The sequence below is a fragment of the Bison bison genome, unplaced genomic scaffold (genome assembly GCF_000754665.1).
Source record: "Bison bison bison isolate TAMUID 2011002044 unplaced genomic scaffold, Bison_UMD1.0 scf7180017864279, whole genome shotgun sequence".
NCBI lineage: Eukaryota > Metazoa > Chordata > Mammalia > Artiodactyla > Bovidae > Bison > Bison bison.
In genome coordinates, this window is record NW_011494851.1 from 1,591,819 (window position 1) to 1,611,110 (window position 19,292).

The following is a 19,292-nucleotide window of genomic DNA, read 5'->3' on the forward strand; positions in this document are numbered from 1 at the left end:
CTGGTGAGTAAGATTTAGCTTTTATCAGAGACAGCACTTGGAGAAGGAAATGGCAACCCATTCCAGTATTCTTCCCTAGAGAATCCTGTGGACAGAGGAGCCTGGTGGGCTGCTGTCCATGGGGTTGCACAGAGTCAGACACGACTGAAGTGACTTAACACGCATACATGCATTGGAGAAGGAAATGGCAACCCACTGCAGTATTCTTGCCTGGAGAATCCCAGGGACAGACGAGCCTGGTGGGCTGTCGTCTATGGGGTCGCACAGAGTCGGACAGGACTGAAGTGACTTAGCAGCAGCAGCAGCAGAGACAGCACTTGTAAATATTTAATAAATATTTTGTTTATTTATTATACCTCTCTATGCCGTCATAATGCAAAACAAGTATCTGGGGGCAGTATGTTGTAGAAAGAAGAACCTGCAAGGCTTGGAACTTGCAAAGAACATCCATGAAAGGACAGGGAATGAATGAGAGGAGTCTGGTAAAGAGCTTAATTTGAAGATGTAATAGAATAATAGATGTCTGGCATCCATTCTACTTCAGTGTTAAATTTGTTTATTTCCATCATGGTTTATCCTGATAATGGCTCATAGAATTGTTTCCTTTTGTGAAACGGAAGATGTAAAATCGAAGCATACTCATACTGCAAACATCTTCATTTATACTTTCAGAGTCCAATCTTATACAACTGGATACTTATAAGCCTCTCAAAAGTAACTTGTCCACAATGGAACTACTGATTACCAACCACAGTCTTGCTCCTCCTGCAGCTTTCCCCATAAACGGCAATTCCTTTCTTTAAGGGACTCAGGACAACAGTAATTTAAAATTATCATCAAGTCTTCTCTTTATCTCACATTCCACATCTAATTCACAAGAAGCTTTCCTGTGATTGCCTTCAAAACATCTATAGAATTCAACTACTACTCACCATCCTGTTAGATTACTACCCTGATCTAACCCTAATGAGATGTGAATGACAGTAGTCTCCTCACTCTCTTTCCATTTCAACACTGACTTCTACCATCTTTATTCAACACAGCATCCTGACTAATCCTATTAAGGTAGAAATAAGATTCCATCACATCTTGGCTCCAAAGCTCAGATTAAGAGACAGTCTTTGCAGGGACCATCTAAGCTCCTATTACATCTTCAAATTAAGCTTCCACCAGACTCCTCTCATTCATTCCATTGTAGCAACATTGGCCCTGTGGTCTCTTGAGCATTCTATTCAAGTTCCATTCAAGCCTTGCAGGTCCTTCTTCCTATACTACACTGTCCTCAGATACCTCTAAGGCCCACACCTTCAATTGATTAGACAGATCAATTGATTAGACAGATTCATTATTAGACAGATCTTTCTCTAAAATAGAAACCAACAACTCTCAATAGAAACAATCCATAATCTCCTAATTTAGCGCTACTTTTTTTCATTTAATGTATCGTAAATGTATTTGTTCAATTAGTTTCTGTCTCTCCAACTCAAAGGTAAGCTCCATAAAGGCAGGAAATCAGTTTGTTTAATCTCCACTGTATCCTACTGATTAATAAGAACAGACATTTAGTAGGTGATCAATGAATACCTTTTGAATAAATAAATGTTTCTTGTCACATGTGTAGTGAATAATGATATATGAAGTTAGTAATGTACACTGCTTAAGAGTTTGGATTTTGGAGTCATATAGAATCATTTTTAAATCTGGTATTGTCCTATGTTATATTTATGATACCAGATAAGGTATTTGACCTCTTTAAGGTTAAATTTTCCTATCTGTAAGTTGAGAACAAATATTATCTTCAGGATAGCATTGTTGTGCACATTAAAGGAGATAATATGTAAAAAGCATTAACATACCACATTCTTAAAGTAATGTTAATGATAAGTAGTGGTTATATCCTTGGATTGGGAAGATCCCCTGGAGAATGAAATGGAAACCCACTCCAGTATGCCTCCCTGGGAAATTCCATGGTCAGAGGAGCCTGGGGGGCTACAGTCCATGAGGTCTCTAAAGAGTCAGACACGACTTAGCAGCTAAACAGCAACAATATCCTTTACTTTGAACCTATGTGTGTCTTTAGCTCTGAAATATATGTGTGTGTAGTGGTTATAACTGCTATATACAAGGTCTTGTGAAAAGATCCTCATGCACTTTCCTTTGTATGCCTTTTACCTTTTTCCCTAAAACACTCATGGTTTTATAGAACAAAGTTATTTAAATTAAAATATAAACTTTATATCACTTTAACTCATTTAAAATTTTTAGATAACTGCAATTTAGTCATTGAGTCATTTAATATTATTCATTTTTTTTAACTTATTTTATTGATTTATTTCTGGTTGTGCTGGGATTTGTTGCTGCACAGGTTTTTCTCTAGTTGAGTTTTCAGTGAGTGTGGATTAGTCTCTAATTGCGATGTATAAGCTTCTCATTTCAATGGCTTCTCTTGTTGTGGACATGCTCTAGGGTGCACAGTTTCAGCCTAGCTCCCAGGCTCTAGAGCACAGATTAGTAGTTGTGCCACATGGACTTAGTTGTCCCGTGGCATGTGGGATCATCTCAGATCAAGGATTGAACTCATGTCTCCTGCATTGGCAGACAGATTTTTTACCACTGAGCCATCAGGGAAGCCTAATCAATCCTGTCTTTTTCAAAAAAAAGGGTTAAGATTACCTAATGTGTCTGGTCCTATGACAGACACTAGAGACACTGTAAACACATATCAATTTCAAGAAGTTCATCATGTAGTAGGATAGTATATGTATAGAGAGATAACTATGATATAATGGGCAGCAGATACATGCAACTAGAATTTGTAAGATTGTCTCTGGCTGAGAATTCATTCATTCAACAAATACATGGAATCCTACATGTGCTGAGTACCGATCTAGAAACGGGTGCATGCGTGCTCAGTTGCTCAGCTGTCCGACTGTTTGCAACCCTATAGACTGTAGCCTGCCATGCTCCTCTGTCCATAGGATTTTTCAGGCAAGAATACTGGAGTGGGTTGCCATTTCCTCCTCCAGGGTATCTTTCCAACCCAGGGACTGAACCTGCATCTCCTTTATTGCAGGTGGATTCTTTATTTACTGAGCCACTGGGGAAGCCCTGATCTAGCAACCTGGAGGTGAGCAAATAAAACACATGTAGAGTTCGGATGCTTTATTGAGTAGCTTACTCTATGCAAGGCAGACAGTGAGGACAGAAGGGAAAATTAAGATAAATCATGCTGGTCTCATGGAGAATGTCATATTTGAATAATCTTAAAGGTCAAGTAGAGCTGAGGAAAATGGAGAGGACATGCTAAGGCTGAATGAAGTATCACCAAGGGGAAGAACAAGAACTAGGTAGAAATTTTTGGAAAAAGAAATAGTGTATAATGGAGATATGATCAAATTATATCAAGTATCAAAATATATGTATTATGCTTGATTTGTTTGCTCCTGGTGATGAAGCAGGAGAGGAAAGTGATTTTGTGAAATGTATGAAATGGACTAATGTCCATTGGAAAATACCAAAATGGCAAGACTAGTCTGAAGACTGTTGGAATAGCCCTGGGTAATATATAATAAAGGCCTATAAAATAAAATGGACTTCATATGATAGAAAATACTATATTTGAAAGATAATTACAAATTTATATAATAAGTCAGAATTGTCCTACAATTTAAACAATTAATTGTCATTGAATGTGCTATCCCCTCAGACACAGAAAGAAAAATAGGGAGAAATTTCTTTCATTGTTCTCTAGCATTTTGCTTAAAATTACTAATTTTACAGGAGAACTAAAATATAACTGGCTTCCCTGGTGGCTCAGACAGTACAGAATCTGGCTACAATGTGGGTAACTGGGGTTGACCCCTGGGTCAGGAAGATCCCCTAATGGCAGGCAACCTACTCCAGTATTCTTGCCTGGAGAATTTCATGGACAGCCAGGCTACAGTTCATGGGATCACAAGGAGTCGGACATGACTGAGTGACTAACTCACACACACACACACACACACACAACTATGAATAATTCTAAGACTTAATTGAAATATTTATTCAATTTTGATAATATTTCCATGGGTGAGAAAAATAAATCTGAGAACAAAGAATGCTACAGTGGATAAATTATAATTTCCCTCTTAAATTTTGTTTCCTGAATCTATTTAAATAGTAAAAGCAGGCTCCATGTACATTATATTAAAGCATCTTGCATTGCGAATAAGTCAATTAAGCCAGGAACTGTGGGTTTTTACATCATTTGTCATAAAGCCTCTGTAGAATATATATCTGTTTATGATGTGGCCTGTTTAACAACAAATCACAGAAGGAATCTGAATGAGAGCCCATGTTTCTAGCAGGTGGGGTAGTAATACAGGAAAGAAGGTTCATGATGGCACCACCCTGAGCAGTGCTACTTCAGGCTCCCCACCTTTGCTTCAATCAGAAAAATCACAAGATTTAGTTGCACTTATGTCTCATTATCTGTGTGTTGCAGGTTGAGAATAATTGCTGAATAAATTAGCATCAGATCAGAGAGCATGAAATTAAGGACACAAATAAAGTGAGTTGCAACATGGTAAATTAAAAACAAGTTGAAGACTTTCTAGGTTGAATATCAAGAGCTACATTTATTAAGGGGAAACAGTTTCAACTCATATAGAAGAAATAAGACAAAGAAATATTTTAAATATTTACATTTTGCTTTACACATATGTGTAGCTTCATGGCAGCAACATCAAAGAGAATATTTGATTAGAATATTGGAAATGTTAAATCTGTATTTTCAACCACAGTCCTGGTTTTTTAAACTAGACTTTACAGAATTTAAAGATGATCATTTGTTGATGATGACATTTGCTTTCAAAAACAAAGGTCTCAAATGCATATAAAATTGTATATGACAAATTCACTTGTCTTACTTTGAGAAGTTTAGCTGTCTTTTATTGTCTCAGCAAGGACCATTCACATAAAACAAGTTCTGTAATAAATTAAGGGTCTATAAAAGTAGGTGAATATTAGTTTTAATAATTTTTGGATCTTGTCTAGTATTATCTGATGGTTTCCCTAATGGCTCAGATGTTAAAGAATCTGCCTGCAGTGCAGGAGACCTGGGTTCAATCCCTGGGTTGGGAAGATCCCCTGGGAAGGGAATAGCAACCCACTCCAGTATTCTTGCCTGGAGAATTCCCCGGACAGTGGAGTCTGGTGGACTACAGTTCATGGGATCACAAAGAGTCGGACACAACTGAGTGACTAACACTATTATTATCTGATGCATTTACTTAAATAGATTAAAATAAATACTTATTCACTAATACAATTATCTTCAATTTTATTCACACACACAAACATATCTTAATTTCATCTGCATAAAATTTTTATAAGGTAGGTATGATTTTTTCTTTCGTGTGACATTGAGGCTCAAAGTTTTAACTAAAGTGGCATGGATTGGTTCAGGTTTAAGTGTAATGGATTAACATAAATATTTAGGATGTTTCTGCTTCTTCAAGGAGCAAATATTTTTAGCCAGGGAGCTAAAAATATATATGCAAGAGAGAAAAAAAATAAATAAAAGATCTGAATAAGAGGTTTGGACCCAGTAAGGAACACTGCAGAAATTTACAAAAATCCTTACATTAGCACAGTGTTAAAAAGAAGAAGAGATTATTTCAGGGTTAAGTGATGAGGAATTATTTTGTGGAGGTGGTGATGGAATTTGAATAAGGTTTAGAAGGAACTGCAAAGGTAGTTAGGTTTCAGAGAAAGAGGCAATGTAGACAGGGTAACATATCAATTAAAATGGATTAGTAATGACATGGATATGGAGAATTTCAGAGCATAGGAAGAGAGATAAATGGAAAAGTAATAACCATGTATTTATTAATTACCTGCTCTGTGTCATGCCCATTTAAACGTTACTTGTATTAATTCAAGTCACCTTCACAACATCACTATGAGGCATTCTTATCTCATGTCATTAGTGAGGAAACTCAGGTTCTGAATCTATCACTAACTTGTGCGAAGCCACATAGTACTTCATGGCAGAAGCAAAATTAAAATCAGTGGATAGATCCATAGCCCATGTTCTTGATCATTATGCAGTACTGCCTTCTGTGATCATAATAGTGATCTGACACTCTTCTACACATTACAGCTTAACTCATTACAGGGTAGATTGGCTGCCTATGTATAGCCATTAGTTTTACATATATCCTTGAGGAAGTCATGGTCAGTGTTTATTTGAGGAAATGAAATTTAACAGTCATATTAAGGATGAAAAGAAGACATAAAATAAATCAAAGATTTTGTATACTATTATACTGTGACTGTCATTAAGAAGTATGTTTTACAATAGATAGTACCTTTTTTGCATAGCAAATGATTACTCAATCACTGTTAACTCCTGTTTCCACAGCATCTGTCCCGGTATATGCTATCACTAATGTCCTTCCAAAGTCCTTCCTCTCACATAGAATATAGCCCCATTCAAGTTCTGATTTCATTTTACTGGCCCTGTGACACTCTCCCTTAGATCACATTCTAACTTAAAATATTCCTCCCCATTCATCACAGGACATGATTTTTGTAAAATCTTTTATTTTATTCCTTCCAAAAAAATTATTTTATTTGCCTCTCATTTGCTTCTTGCCCCTGCCCCTTACTTTTTTTCAGGCATCAAGTGGAGGAAAGAAACATATCTAAGTTTGAAGAAACCCACATGTCTGCAGGTAATTTTATTTCTGTGTTATGCTCCTCCTCTATAGGCATTCTTACTGGAGATGCGTATCTCTCTGATTCATAGAGAAAAACAATCTTCCAGCAAAACAGGCTGATGCAAAAGCTCTGTCAAGCATCAACATGATACTCTTAGCTAAGGTCTTTTTCTTCTGTGTTTTCATCTGTGACCTACTGTGAATGAATCATGATTTGAGAATTGACTGGTAATAAATCAGATACTTTTTTTTTTTGTTTCTTTTGTTCCTCTTTATTGTGAAAAAGCCGTCTTTACTGCTGCTGTTGTTTTTGGTTTGTTTTCCATGGTGCACTGGGATAACCCAGAGGGATGGTATGGGGAGGGCGGAGGGAGGAGGGTTCAGGATGGGGAACACATGTATGCCTGTGGCAGATTCATTTCGATATATGGCAGAACCAATACAATATTGTAAAGTTTAAAAATAAAATAAAATTTTAAAAAATTAAAAAAAAAGCAAAATGGTAAAAATGGACATCTAATCAATTACATTACTTTGTAGGATAAGAACACTTATTGAACATACATTGCTGCTATGCATATTTGGCATACATCATTTAAAACTGATTAATAGCAAATGGAAGTTGAATCAATGTTTAAAAAAAGTTTAAAGACTGTTCCTTGCCAAAAGTTTCAGATGATTTTACAAGTGGTATGTAGGGTATGAGGAATAAGGGAAGGAAAGAGAATACATAGGAATGGCAAAGTGAAAACGGATTAAAAGAATATAAAGGCCTTGGTTATGTGTCACATAAATACTTTACTGGATGACTGAAAAATTATTTGAAATCCTTGTATTGGAACATTCAACACACAACCATATTTACAAGAAATTAACAAGAATTTGACAGATGTGAAATTTTAGCTATTTTTGAGTAAAAACAGGATTTGCTTTAACAAAATAATTAGTCTTAAGGAATATTCCCAGTCTTCTGAGGCTATTGCTTTCTTTAGAACTATTAAAATATCTCAACCAAAAAAAGGAATAAAAGAAATACACCCAGCTCTAAAGAGCCACTTAAAAGGTGGCAGGCACCTATGGTTACAGTAATCCTATTAAATGTTAAACTTCAATGCCTCAATTGAAACTTTGAAGTTAATATTTCATTAGGATAAAAAGTGAAAGAGCCAAGAGGAAAAAAAAAATGATACTTTTACTGTTTCTTTTATCTGGATACATTTTCTCTGGTGCTGAATTCATAGTAAGTGAGTTAATACATATGTTTAAAATAATAAACAGAAATTCAGGTTCATTGAAGATCAGCTTTGACAAGAACCCACTGAAGTATAGGACACATATGAATATCAGAGAAACTCTTAATCGAATTATCATGCCCAGTGTTATGTGTATCCTGAAATTAATAACCTAGTAGAAGAAATTCAGATATTTATGGTCACACACACATGCATAGTTTGCCACTGTACTTACTTTTGGTCACGACACCCTCTAAGTGGATGATGTTAGGATGGTCAAACTGCCCCATGATACTTGCTTCCCCTAGGAAATCTCTGCGCTGTTTCTCAGTATAGCCTACTTTAAGGGTTTTAATCGCCACAGGTAATTCTCTCTTTCCTGGAAGTTTCAAGCGTCCACTACAAACTTCACCAAATTCACCTTGTGATAAAGATGTAGAAAACACATAAACTCATTAAACATCTTTACTCTAAAATAGTACTTTAAAGTTGTCTTAGAATAGCAAGGTTTAGACAAAACAAAATTAAATGGGAGTCCAAATTTCCTTGTCATTGCTGAAAGACATTAATGGTCCACAGGGAAAAAAAACACCTATGCGTGATCATGAAACACATTGGGGGTTATTAGTTTCATCTGTCTTACATGTAGAAACCTTAATGGAAACATTAGAAAGAAACCAAAAGCAACTGACTGAAAACCACTTCCTTCTTCCTTTGCTTTCTACTATAGCAGTGACACTAATGAGAAAATAAGAAAAGATCATAGCAGGACAAAAAGGAAACAATCGTAATGAAGAGATGATGCATACACAAAATAATTGGATACTTGAATTTTGTAAATCTTTCTGGGCATTAAAAATTACATATGTATGAAATATAGTAAATAGTAGATATTAAAACACCATGTTTGAATATTTATTTTTGCTGGTTTATTTTTTTCATAAACTAGACATTTGCAGGTTTAAGTATGAGCTATGTAGAGGGTAGTAGTAAAATACGATCAATTATATACCACTTTGAAAGCAAGACAATTACAGAAGATTAAAAACATCTTGAGTTAGATCAGAACATTGATATATTACATTCTATAATATAAACACAAGTTAAAAGTCTGAATTAAACACACTGTCTTACCTGCTCCAATAACTCTTTCAATGGTGATGCATGAAGCTTCTATCTCCTTGGCAAATTCATGGACAGCTTGATTGGGGTCCTCATAGGTATGTGGATCAATATAAGTTCTTACTCCTGGCAGTTTAACTGAAAAAATAAACAGGCATTAAAATAGAAGTATTGGTGATAGATGAGTGAAATTACAAATGTTATTAACGTGCAACTATGGCTTAAATCCGTAATTTCTAGAAGTGGCAGAGCTGCAAGGACAGAGTCTTCTCCTGAGGTATAGGAGTCATTTTTACAACTATCTCACTTTTATAATTGTAGAAATCTGGATTGCTGGCATGCACATGAAGTGCATATGTGAGGACATATTTGAATAAATACATCTTTTAGCAGTAATGTTCAGGGAGTCAGTCTCTGAGGCAAACTAAGACACTTTTGCTTACCAAACTGAACAATGAAGTGCAATTGGCTTAGTCGTCGGTTTGTGCTATTATGCTTTACTTAAAACCTCATCACAGATGATTTAGTTTTTATAAAAATAATTTAAAAACAAACTTTCTGGTGCTTTGGTCCTATAAGACTGACATAGAAGTCAAAAGAAAAAAAGAAATTCACTCTATTTTTACTGCAGGGCATTATACAAGTCTCTCATATTCTATGAGCCTCAGTTTCATTACATTTTAAAGACTACCAATATTATCCTCAATGATATTTTTTGAGAATAAATAACATTAAACAAGATAGGACTAAAAATGGACTCAAAAATTCTTTCATGATTTTGATATGGCAGAATGACAAAAAAAAAACAAAAACAAAAACACTTTTTGTCATTTACTTGGCAAATCAACTCACACTATACTCTTTATCTAAAAATGAACATATTAAAATAATAAAATTAGAACCCATTTAGGCTAATTTTTAAAGCTCATGAATAAAACTTGATTTTCTGCATTTCTTAAAAGTGTAGTCTTTTTCAAGTCATTTGAACCAAGGTTGCTGTTACAGGATCTGCTCAGGGAAATTCCTGCCAAAATGCTACAAAAAAAAAGAAAAATTTATTCATTTATTCTGGTGGTTTTATCTAATGATATATTTCTATTGACTATTGCTAGGAATTAGAATTGGCCAGAAATACAGTTTGACATATAATAACTTTTTATAAAGCAAAAAGTTTTTGTTTTCATTATTATAAGGAGAGTTTGCTTTAAAGAACTGAAAAAACCATTAAGCTATTGCCCAGGGTCAGCCAGCAACACTGCAAGCCCAGGAATGTACCAAAACACACTTTTTAACACAATATTTTTGGTCAGGTTTTACAAATCTTTGCCTGAAAAGAAGCCAAAGTAACAACAAAGTCTCCCCTACTTTGCTTTATTTTGATTTTTTTTTTAACAGTTTGCTTACTGTGCCCATTATGAAAATGCATCTTTTCCTCTTCCGGGTCTTGTTTGGCTTTGCTGTAACCACACCGCCTGGAATAGAGTAAACCATCATTAGCCACATCTCCCAAGCGGTGAATCACATCAAGCCCAGAAGCACACAACACAATTGAAATGACTGCAATCTTAAGTGATTTTTCACACCAGCAGGATGGAACACCAGTACTCTTGGATGAATCGTATTTCCGCAGCCAATATCCCTTATTTCTGCCCAGATTTCACTGAGAAGTCTGAAGCTCTCCAAATCTATTTTTAAACATCACTTCACCATACACCACACACCAGACACTTCTCTGTTCCCTTTCTCTTTTACTTTTTTTAACCACCTCTGAGGCCCCTGCCTTTTCAGATGAGCTGCCCCAATATGTCTCTGATTCAATAGTCTCCTCCTTTCAGCACCTTACATTATCATTTTTTATTTTTTTTACCTCTCGTTTTGGAGTCTTTAGTTTCTCTGCTGGCTCTTTTCCCCTTGCACCCAGAGATCACTGTCAAGTCCCCAAAGTTTGCAAACCCACTCAACTCCACTCCCCAAATCTTAGTCTCTCCTGTTTTTCTCTTACTAATTTGTAAGTCATTTTAAATCTGCTCTTATTACTTACAAAAAGCTTTCCTTCTAATGTTCACTGATGATATATTCATCTCTAAATCCAACGACTTTTTCTTAATTTTTAACCCATGATTAATTGAAATCCCTTACTACTCCTTTTCTGATATTTCTTACTGCTCTTTTCATTTATATGGACAATTCCCTATGTCCTCTGCCCAGGCTTCGCTGGTTCTCTACTGTAGATCTATCCATTTCCATCAATTTAATTAATATATCTATCCTTCTGATTTTATCCTTTCAAGAGTTACATTTTTATTCCTTGTAGATTTACTTTACAGGAATATTCCCCAGGCATTCCACTCAATAGATTTTGGGAAAAAAACAACAAAAACAGTATCTTTCTCTTTACTTTCAATATTGATCTGCTGCCTTCTTTTCCTCTTAATAACACATACATGGCTTGGTACCTTAAAATCAAAGCCCTATGCTTGTGTACCTCACAATAAATTTGTTGTCAAATCCCAAGAATTATATAACATAAAATCTTATGGTCCATCTCATCCATCTCTTTAGTTCTACCCCTTCTTCAATTAAAGCCTTGTTATTTTTCACTTGGATTACTATCACTGCCTCTGAACCTTTGCCCTTGCATTCTATAACTGCTTTCCTGAACTATACTAGACATGGCTGTAGCCACAATACCATAAACAAGGTACTCTGCTATTATGTTACCTCTCTCCTGAAAACATTTCAATAAAAATGTAAAGATTCCTAAGTGTAGCCCCAGTGCGCACTTCCTACCTCATCTCCAAGATACTTCTCCATGCTTCCATATGTTCCTATATACTGGTTCCTACACTTAGGATGCTCTTCTTAACAATCTCCAATTAATCTAAGTCCAGTTCAATTGTTGCCTTCTTTATGTTTCCCCCCCCTCCATTACCCCTGCTTATTTCAGTCTTCCTCACTATGAACCCAGTAGTTTTCAGTATTCCTCTCATGGTGAGATTCCCAGTCGACAATACAACGTAGTCATTTGAGAATTTTTTTTGGCTCTCATGTTTTATTGTTAGTTTCTTAAATGGCAACAATTACTGTTCATCTATAAATTTCTGAAGTCACTTGGCACCTGGATCGGACTTGGCACCAAACATATGTGTCACATTGATGAAATGAATAAATGAATGAGTGGATGATATTCTGATTGACAAGTGTTTGAGAGAGAATAGGCTGATGAATACTAAAGTATATGAACAACAATATAACATTAAAACAATTGACCAAAATAAAAATATTTTAACTACTTTTAGTTAAACTCCTAAGGAGGTGAATTTATTATTCACAAACTCTTAGAAAAAAATTGTGTTTATCAAGAACAAAATTTCATTTATTTTTGCATAAAGAAAATACAGCTGAAATGTCAGATTGACAAAATATTTTCATTAAAAAGTTGACTGAAAACTACTATTGGATGTAAGGGAAGTGGCCACCTGACATGCACTGAGGGACTGTTCTTGGTTTCATATTCTAAAATGTTTCTTAAATATATGTATATTTTGATGTAAAAATAAAGCCTATTGTATTCTCTATTTTTCCTAGTGTATAATTACACATATTATACAAAATAGATTAAAAAACCTGTTTTTGTGCCATTTTTGATGAAAAATATAGTTATCTTATTTTTATCATGTTAAAGAACTGGCAATTTATTAGTAAATTACAGTTAGCAAAATTTGAATAAACTTGAAATAAGGTGCTTAATACATATAGTGTTCTTAGGTGAGGAGCATCACACAGTGGGGATCTTTGGCCTTCCAAATTGTATTCAGAACACGTAGATGCAAGACATTTTGAATCACTTCACCACAGTGAAATGGAGAGAAAAAACAAATACATGATATAAGCTGATATTTAAGTTATTTTAATATTGTTCATAATTTTAGGTATTACATTCTTCTTTCAATCGATGTATGTGCCTTTACAGAGAAGGTATTGATACTGTTTTTTATTTTTAACAATATTCTACATATAATTGTGAGAAATCATCCTGAGATTTATGTTATGTAAATAACACTGACAGAAAACTTCATTAGAGGAATTCTAAAGAGACTTAAAAAGTATACAAGTTCTTGCAGTTTACATTAGAAAACAAACATCCATTCTACCTTCAGCTCTCCTACGTTCAGAAAAAAATTAAGCTTTGAAACTTGTATCCTCAAATAGTCTTTATCATTAAATAAGTCTCATGGATATTTAAATTTCATGCAAATTCCTTATATGAAAATGGAAATAAAACTTTGGATCTAATCTAAAAAATGATTTGGGAATACCTTGTTGAGGAGCAGTTAACATTTTAATACCTAGGGTGAGAGTCAGGAGGGCAATAGGAAAGAGTTATTTTTGACTATGGGCTTCTCTGGAGTTCTATAACATATACGGCTGCATGTCACATTAACATATAAAATTAAGTTCTGGAAACCCCCAAAGCACCATTAAAACAAACCTCAACAAGATACAGCAAGTAAAAGTGCAGCTGGCAGAGACTGCACTCAAGCAGTGGTTCAGCCTCACTGACAAAGCACTGCAGGAAGCCTGTTCATTCAGTATCATTTTCCGTACCTTGTCCAGATACATCATTGTAACCCATCTGACACAGTCAATAAGTATGCCCTTCCATATGTATATTGTGTACATATATAAATTACAACTGCCATCTTCTGGAACCTTTTTTCTTTCTGAACAGAAAAGAAACAGTTTCTTCATTTTGCTTCAATCACAATTTTAATGGATTTTGATATCATTGTGCTAAAAATATTTTAGATATCTTAATATAATTAGAGGAATCATTGTCTACCCATTTATACATATCTTCTTCTAGAAAATGATATTATTTTAGTACTAGAGGGGACATGAGAAATTACATTAAACGTAGGCATAGTTTATACTCATTAATGAAATTTATTAAAAGGCATTGAGTCATGCTTCCTATATAATATATAAGTGATTTCATGGTTAATTTGGAGATCAATCTATTTTCCCCCATATCTATCCAAAAGATTTAATAATACAACCTTGATATTAATGTTGCTCTTAAAAACAGCCCAAGCCATTGATTCTAAATTTGGATATTTGAAACTTCCATAGACATGAAATAGTAAACAATAATCTTTATGAATGGATGGAGGTACTAATGAATAATTTATTTCTCAGATGTAAACTGAGGATTAGATAATAAATTAAAGGTAGGAATGTGAAGCCCTCAAGGAGTACCAAGAACAGAATCAGAACTTTCTAAATGACACTATTATGAACAATGAGGAGAGATGAGTGAACGAAAAAGCAAAAGGAGATTGTAGATCCTTACTCCACAATAACCTCCACAAAATCAGATTTTTCTTTATTTTAGCCTACTGAAATGAACACTGAATAAACACTCTTTTTCCTTAATTTTAAATACGGTGGGGAGGAAGCAATGGTGAAAGAAGTAATGGTTCTGCATTTTGATGTTTTTGAAAGAGTGAGCATATGCAGTACCTGGCTCAGAAATGGACATGCCTACAGCTGCTCCTCCATTGTCCAGATGGACTAAGAAATGCTTTACCAGTAAAAATATTCAAAAGGAAATGTTGCAGCAAACATTAGAGTCAATATGTCTTGCTTATAGAAAAGTTCCTTGTATTGTATCCTCTTTTCAAAACACATTTCTTCATATGTGCACACACTCTTGTTCTGACATAATAATGACCTCAGCCACTGCATAATGTTGCATTTAAAATTTTATTGCTGGCATCTTAAAAAAAAAAAAAAGTTATAGTTTTGTGGGAAAATAGTTTGACCTTTTCACTTCAAGTTTCTCTCCAACTGAAAAAAGGTAGTTTTAATAAAAGCTCAGGTAACTCATCCCCCATAAAATAAAGAAGCATGTGAATATTAGCTTATTATTAATAATAGTTAATAAATACTTAAAATAGATTGCTTTATTTCTCAGGACCACAGATCTATAAGAATGTGAGTGCAAATGCAGTAAAATGGGATATTGGATATATAGGTGGTCCAGCTAGCATTTGTATACAAGGTACGGGATTTTTATTTCTTTACAGATAATGTAAGTTACACAAAACTGTAACTCATGTATTATCATTTACTGAAAATTCCCAGATACACTTTTAAAAGAAAATATACTCATTTTGGGAAACATGCTTTTCCTGCACAGGAAATGACAGCGATGATTATACTACAGAAACATAGCAAACATAGCTGTGTTCCCATCTCACATTCTACCAAGGGTACTAACCTCCTTATGACTAACGGCAATGTGAGAAGTGGACTTATGTCTTTTTTCATGCCTTGTATATTATTTTTAATTTCTATATTATAAAAGACAAAGGAAAAAACTTATGAACAACACTTTTAAAATAATGCAGTGTATATGAATTTGTAATTTGTTTCATTAATAAACTCTTTAAATCCTTCCAGAATTAGCAATAATGGGAAGACATGAATAATTTGAAATACTTTAAGGAATTCAAAGATGAATTATTGACTCTTCATTATTGAGTTAAATTTTAATTACCTTAGAATTCTGACATGAAATATAATTTATAAAGTGTGACATGTAAGGATTGTGTCTCCCTGTTTTCAACAAATTGTGTTCTAATGCGAGAGTAGGAAATTTCCTACTAATTTTTAAACTAGTTCATGGATAAATGAACTAGCTTATATGACCAATGATTTTCCCAATTAGAGTAGTCCCATTTAAAATCTCCTATGGTCTGAGGTGCCACAGGTATTATAAAAACGGGTTTGGGAGCAGTTTATAGTTACATTTTATATAGCAAGCCTTCAACTGGAATTTAATATATTATCTCTCTATTGTGTGGAAAAGCCTCACACTTGCCTGCCATGAGCACATTAAATGAGGGTCTAAAATTATAAGGGATGATTTTTATTCTCTATGTATTTTTCCTAACTATAAGATAGAATAGTATTTCCACATATCTCCTGGGCAGAAATCTGTTGTAAATGAATGAAATAATCTGTGAAATGTATGTAAAAAGAAAACCTTGTTCACTTCAAATGTCAAGAAACTTTCAGTTCATTAAACTAAAGAAAAATAGTTCCTTGAAACATTAAAAAAATGTTTCAGTGTAATTCACGACCATTTTTGTCAGAAAAGTATGTTTTATTTTAGTTTTATTTTCTGAATTATGATAGAAGAGTTTATCCCTTGTACTTCTGATTTTAAATATTATTAAAAATAAGAAATAATAATTTCTAAAAGAATGAGGTTGACTTCCTAAAAATCAGAGTAGGTAAATCAACAAAATATTTTCAGCATAGTGAACTCCATTTTCCTTGTCATGCACACCCCTCAGAAGTAGTAAGTGCTGCAAAAGCATTGGAAAGCTTGAAACCTAATAAATGAAGAAAATAATCTAATGTGTTTGAATTCAAGAAATGTAAGAAAAACCCACCTGGGGACTATGGGATATTTCAGAACTTATAATAAACATGATGTTTTATATACACACATATATATATGTTTTTGTATTCATAGACAAAAGTGAATATCAAGGAACAAATAATAATTTTATTTTATAAATTTCACATATTAATATATCATTTACATTTAAGATTATCAATTCAATATTGGATGCCAGTAAAAATAGATTGGATGTAGCGTGGGAGGACTAGAATCTGAAACCAGCTGTGATTAAAAAACAAATACTTCTGTTAAAAATGTAAGCAGTCTTGGGGATAGAGTGCTTAAAATTTAGGCATCTGGGTTTCATTAGAACATATTATAGAAATATCATCCATAACTGGGTAGATTTTAATCAAAGCAAGAAGAATATTGTAAAAATTAACATTATACCTATGTTTACCGATTTCACAACAAAGTAAGCAACTAGAGTGACAAAAAATAATTTGAGATCAAGACAGCAACATGTAATTAGCATTTGCAAAATAATGGAGCATGTTTATGTGATGGAAACTACAATAGTAAAGCTCAGAACTCCATAGCCCTGGAGAAAATTTAATAAATCTGAATTGCAAAACCAAGGATCTAGATAAATGATGTTGAAATTATGTCTTTCAGACCCTGAGATTTCCACAAGGTATATTAAAATACTTCTAAAAGCCAGTATATTTACAATTGGCAATTTTCATGTATAAGCACTGCATTATATTAAGGTCAAAACCAAGCACACATATTCATGAGTAGTCTTTCAGAAATGAAAAAAAAAACAAAAACAAGATTCCAAAATCTCAAAATGTCCAACCTCTGTCCTGTAATTGTATATATGTCAGTTCACAAATGATGACAGAATGATCCTTGTAAATTATTTATGTGGTAATTGACAAATCCTAATACGATTATACAAACAAAATTAAGAGAGAAGATTTTAGGTCAAGGTTTCATAGTATTTTACTGATTCTAGTAGGAAAATTCTTCTCAGCCCTTAATTTCCACTATCTAAGGTTATTTTTTCCCCAAGGCTTTAATCTAAAGAAACATTATCTTTAACTGAAACCTCATACTGACCAGAAATTATGAAATGAAAGTTGAGATATCAGACAATAAAAACATATTTAGCTTCCATTCACCCCAACCAATAATTTTGAACAAATTTCTGATTGTCTAATTTATGTAAACTCAATTAAAGTTTGTTTCTTTTGCTTTATTTTGTTTTACTAAGAATGCATTAAAAAATTATGGCTCTTCCATAAATATTTGCACACAAACTGTTATCATTTTATTGGATACCTAAGCCCATTTGTGGCTAAATAACTTCTGTTTTTGGTGCTACAGACACACTCAAATGCACATACACACACAAATATAAAGGCACACACACAAACACACCAATTGAGTCAAAATTACTGACATTTTTAGAGAAAGATGTTAGGGAAAAAAGGGAAGATGATAGGAAATAAAACATGTTTTCTTAGGTTTCCTGGTATGTTCCTTGTGAAGGAAGTGTTCCACCTTTCTACTTTTCCTCCTTTATTTGTTCATTTCACAAACCCCCTGAAGTCAACTACACAGTAGAAAAAGATACTATTTTTTAAAACATCAAGCAATTTAAATCCAGTTAAAGTTAGTTTTCACCAATACTTTTCTGAGTCATGGCTTCATTAATGTTCATATACCCATTAAGATATCTTTGAGGTTTAGTTCAAGGTATGTCTGGATGTCATTTTTTTTTCTCCAAGATGTAAATTCTATGCTTCAATGATGATTTTATCTCTTATAATACCTATATTTGAGAGTCAAGTTAGAATAAGCAACTCAGTGACCGTTTTTAAGTTTTTTATAGAGCAGTAAAAAAAATAAAATAAAATCACAGTTTCAAGCCATTTATATTATACTTCAGCCACTGTCAGCCAGATTTCAGGGTTTTTTGTTTTTGGTATGTCACTGAAGTCCCAGGAACAAATCTGTACTTTCATATTAACTTCAAATTTTTTTTCAAATAAAAAAATTTCACAAGATTTAAAAAAAAGATCAAAGAATCTTATCAGTCTGTGTTTACACTCTCTTGTTCTCAGAAGATCATTGGTATCTCTTCCACCACTTCTCACATCTTCTACACACACTCAATCACACCACAGTTTTTTGAATCAACAAAAATTAATTTACACCTGGAGAATAAAAGTAACAATTTTAAAGGCCCAAGACAACCCTCTAATTCTCTAAAATGTATTTCAGTTCTTTTCTTGGCAAATTTCGCCTACAAATAATAGCTCAATATAGTAGTGGAGGGATTCAGACTCCTTAATCTAGACAGAAATTATCTGGTAGTTTTTACAAGGTAGCTCACTATTGTGTAGGAGTCCCTCTAAATACCCTGGAGGAGGAAATGGCAACCCACTCCAGTATTCTTGCCTGGAAAATCTCAGGAACAGAGGAGCCTGGCAGGTTATAGTTGATGGGGTCACAAAGAATCAGACACGACGGAGTGACTGAGCACACAGCACTCTCTAAATCTATAAAGAGAGTTCTTTGTTCTTATGTTCTAGCCTATAAGTTTATTGCTATAACCCAAATATATATTTAAGATTTGTATTTGTAAATAATTAAGACTATCGCATTTGGACACTGACCCCCAAAATATGGATATTTTTTTTCTTCACTGGTACCAAATTAGAAATATCACTTATAATATCTGAAATAATTCAAGCTTAAAACTATTAAGTCAGCTGTTTAAAATTAAATGTGGTTCTGTTTTCCAATGCAACA

General features: G+C 33.8%; 1 protein-coding gene across 3 annotated transcripts in view; it reads right to left on the reverse strand.

Annotated features, from left to right (window-relative positions):
- Positions 1–19,292, reverse strand: part of EPHA5 (EPH receptor A5) — a 398,564-nt gene that overhangs the window by 39,754 nt on the left and 339,518 nt on the right. For all 3 annotated transcript variants that reach the window (XM_010848896.1, XM_010848895.1, XM_010848897.1), the window contains 3 exons: positions 10,463–10,530; positions 9,071–9,196; positions 8,172–8,357 (listed from right to left, as the gene is read on the reverse strand). In XM_010848896.1, the coding sequence (XP_010847198.1) occupies positions 8,172–8,357; positions 9,071–9,196; positions 10,463–10,530 (380 nt within the window). The remainder of the gene's footprint in view (positions 1–8,171; positions 8,358–9,070; positions 9,197–10,462; positions 10,531–19,292) is intronic.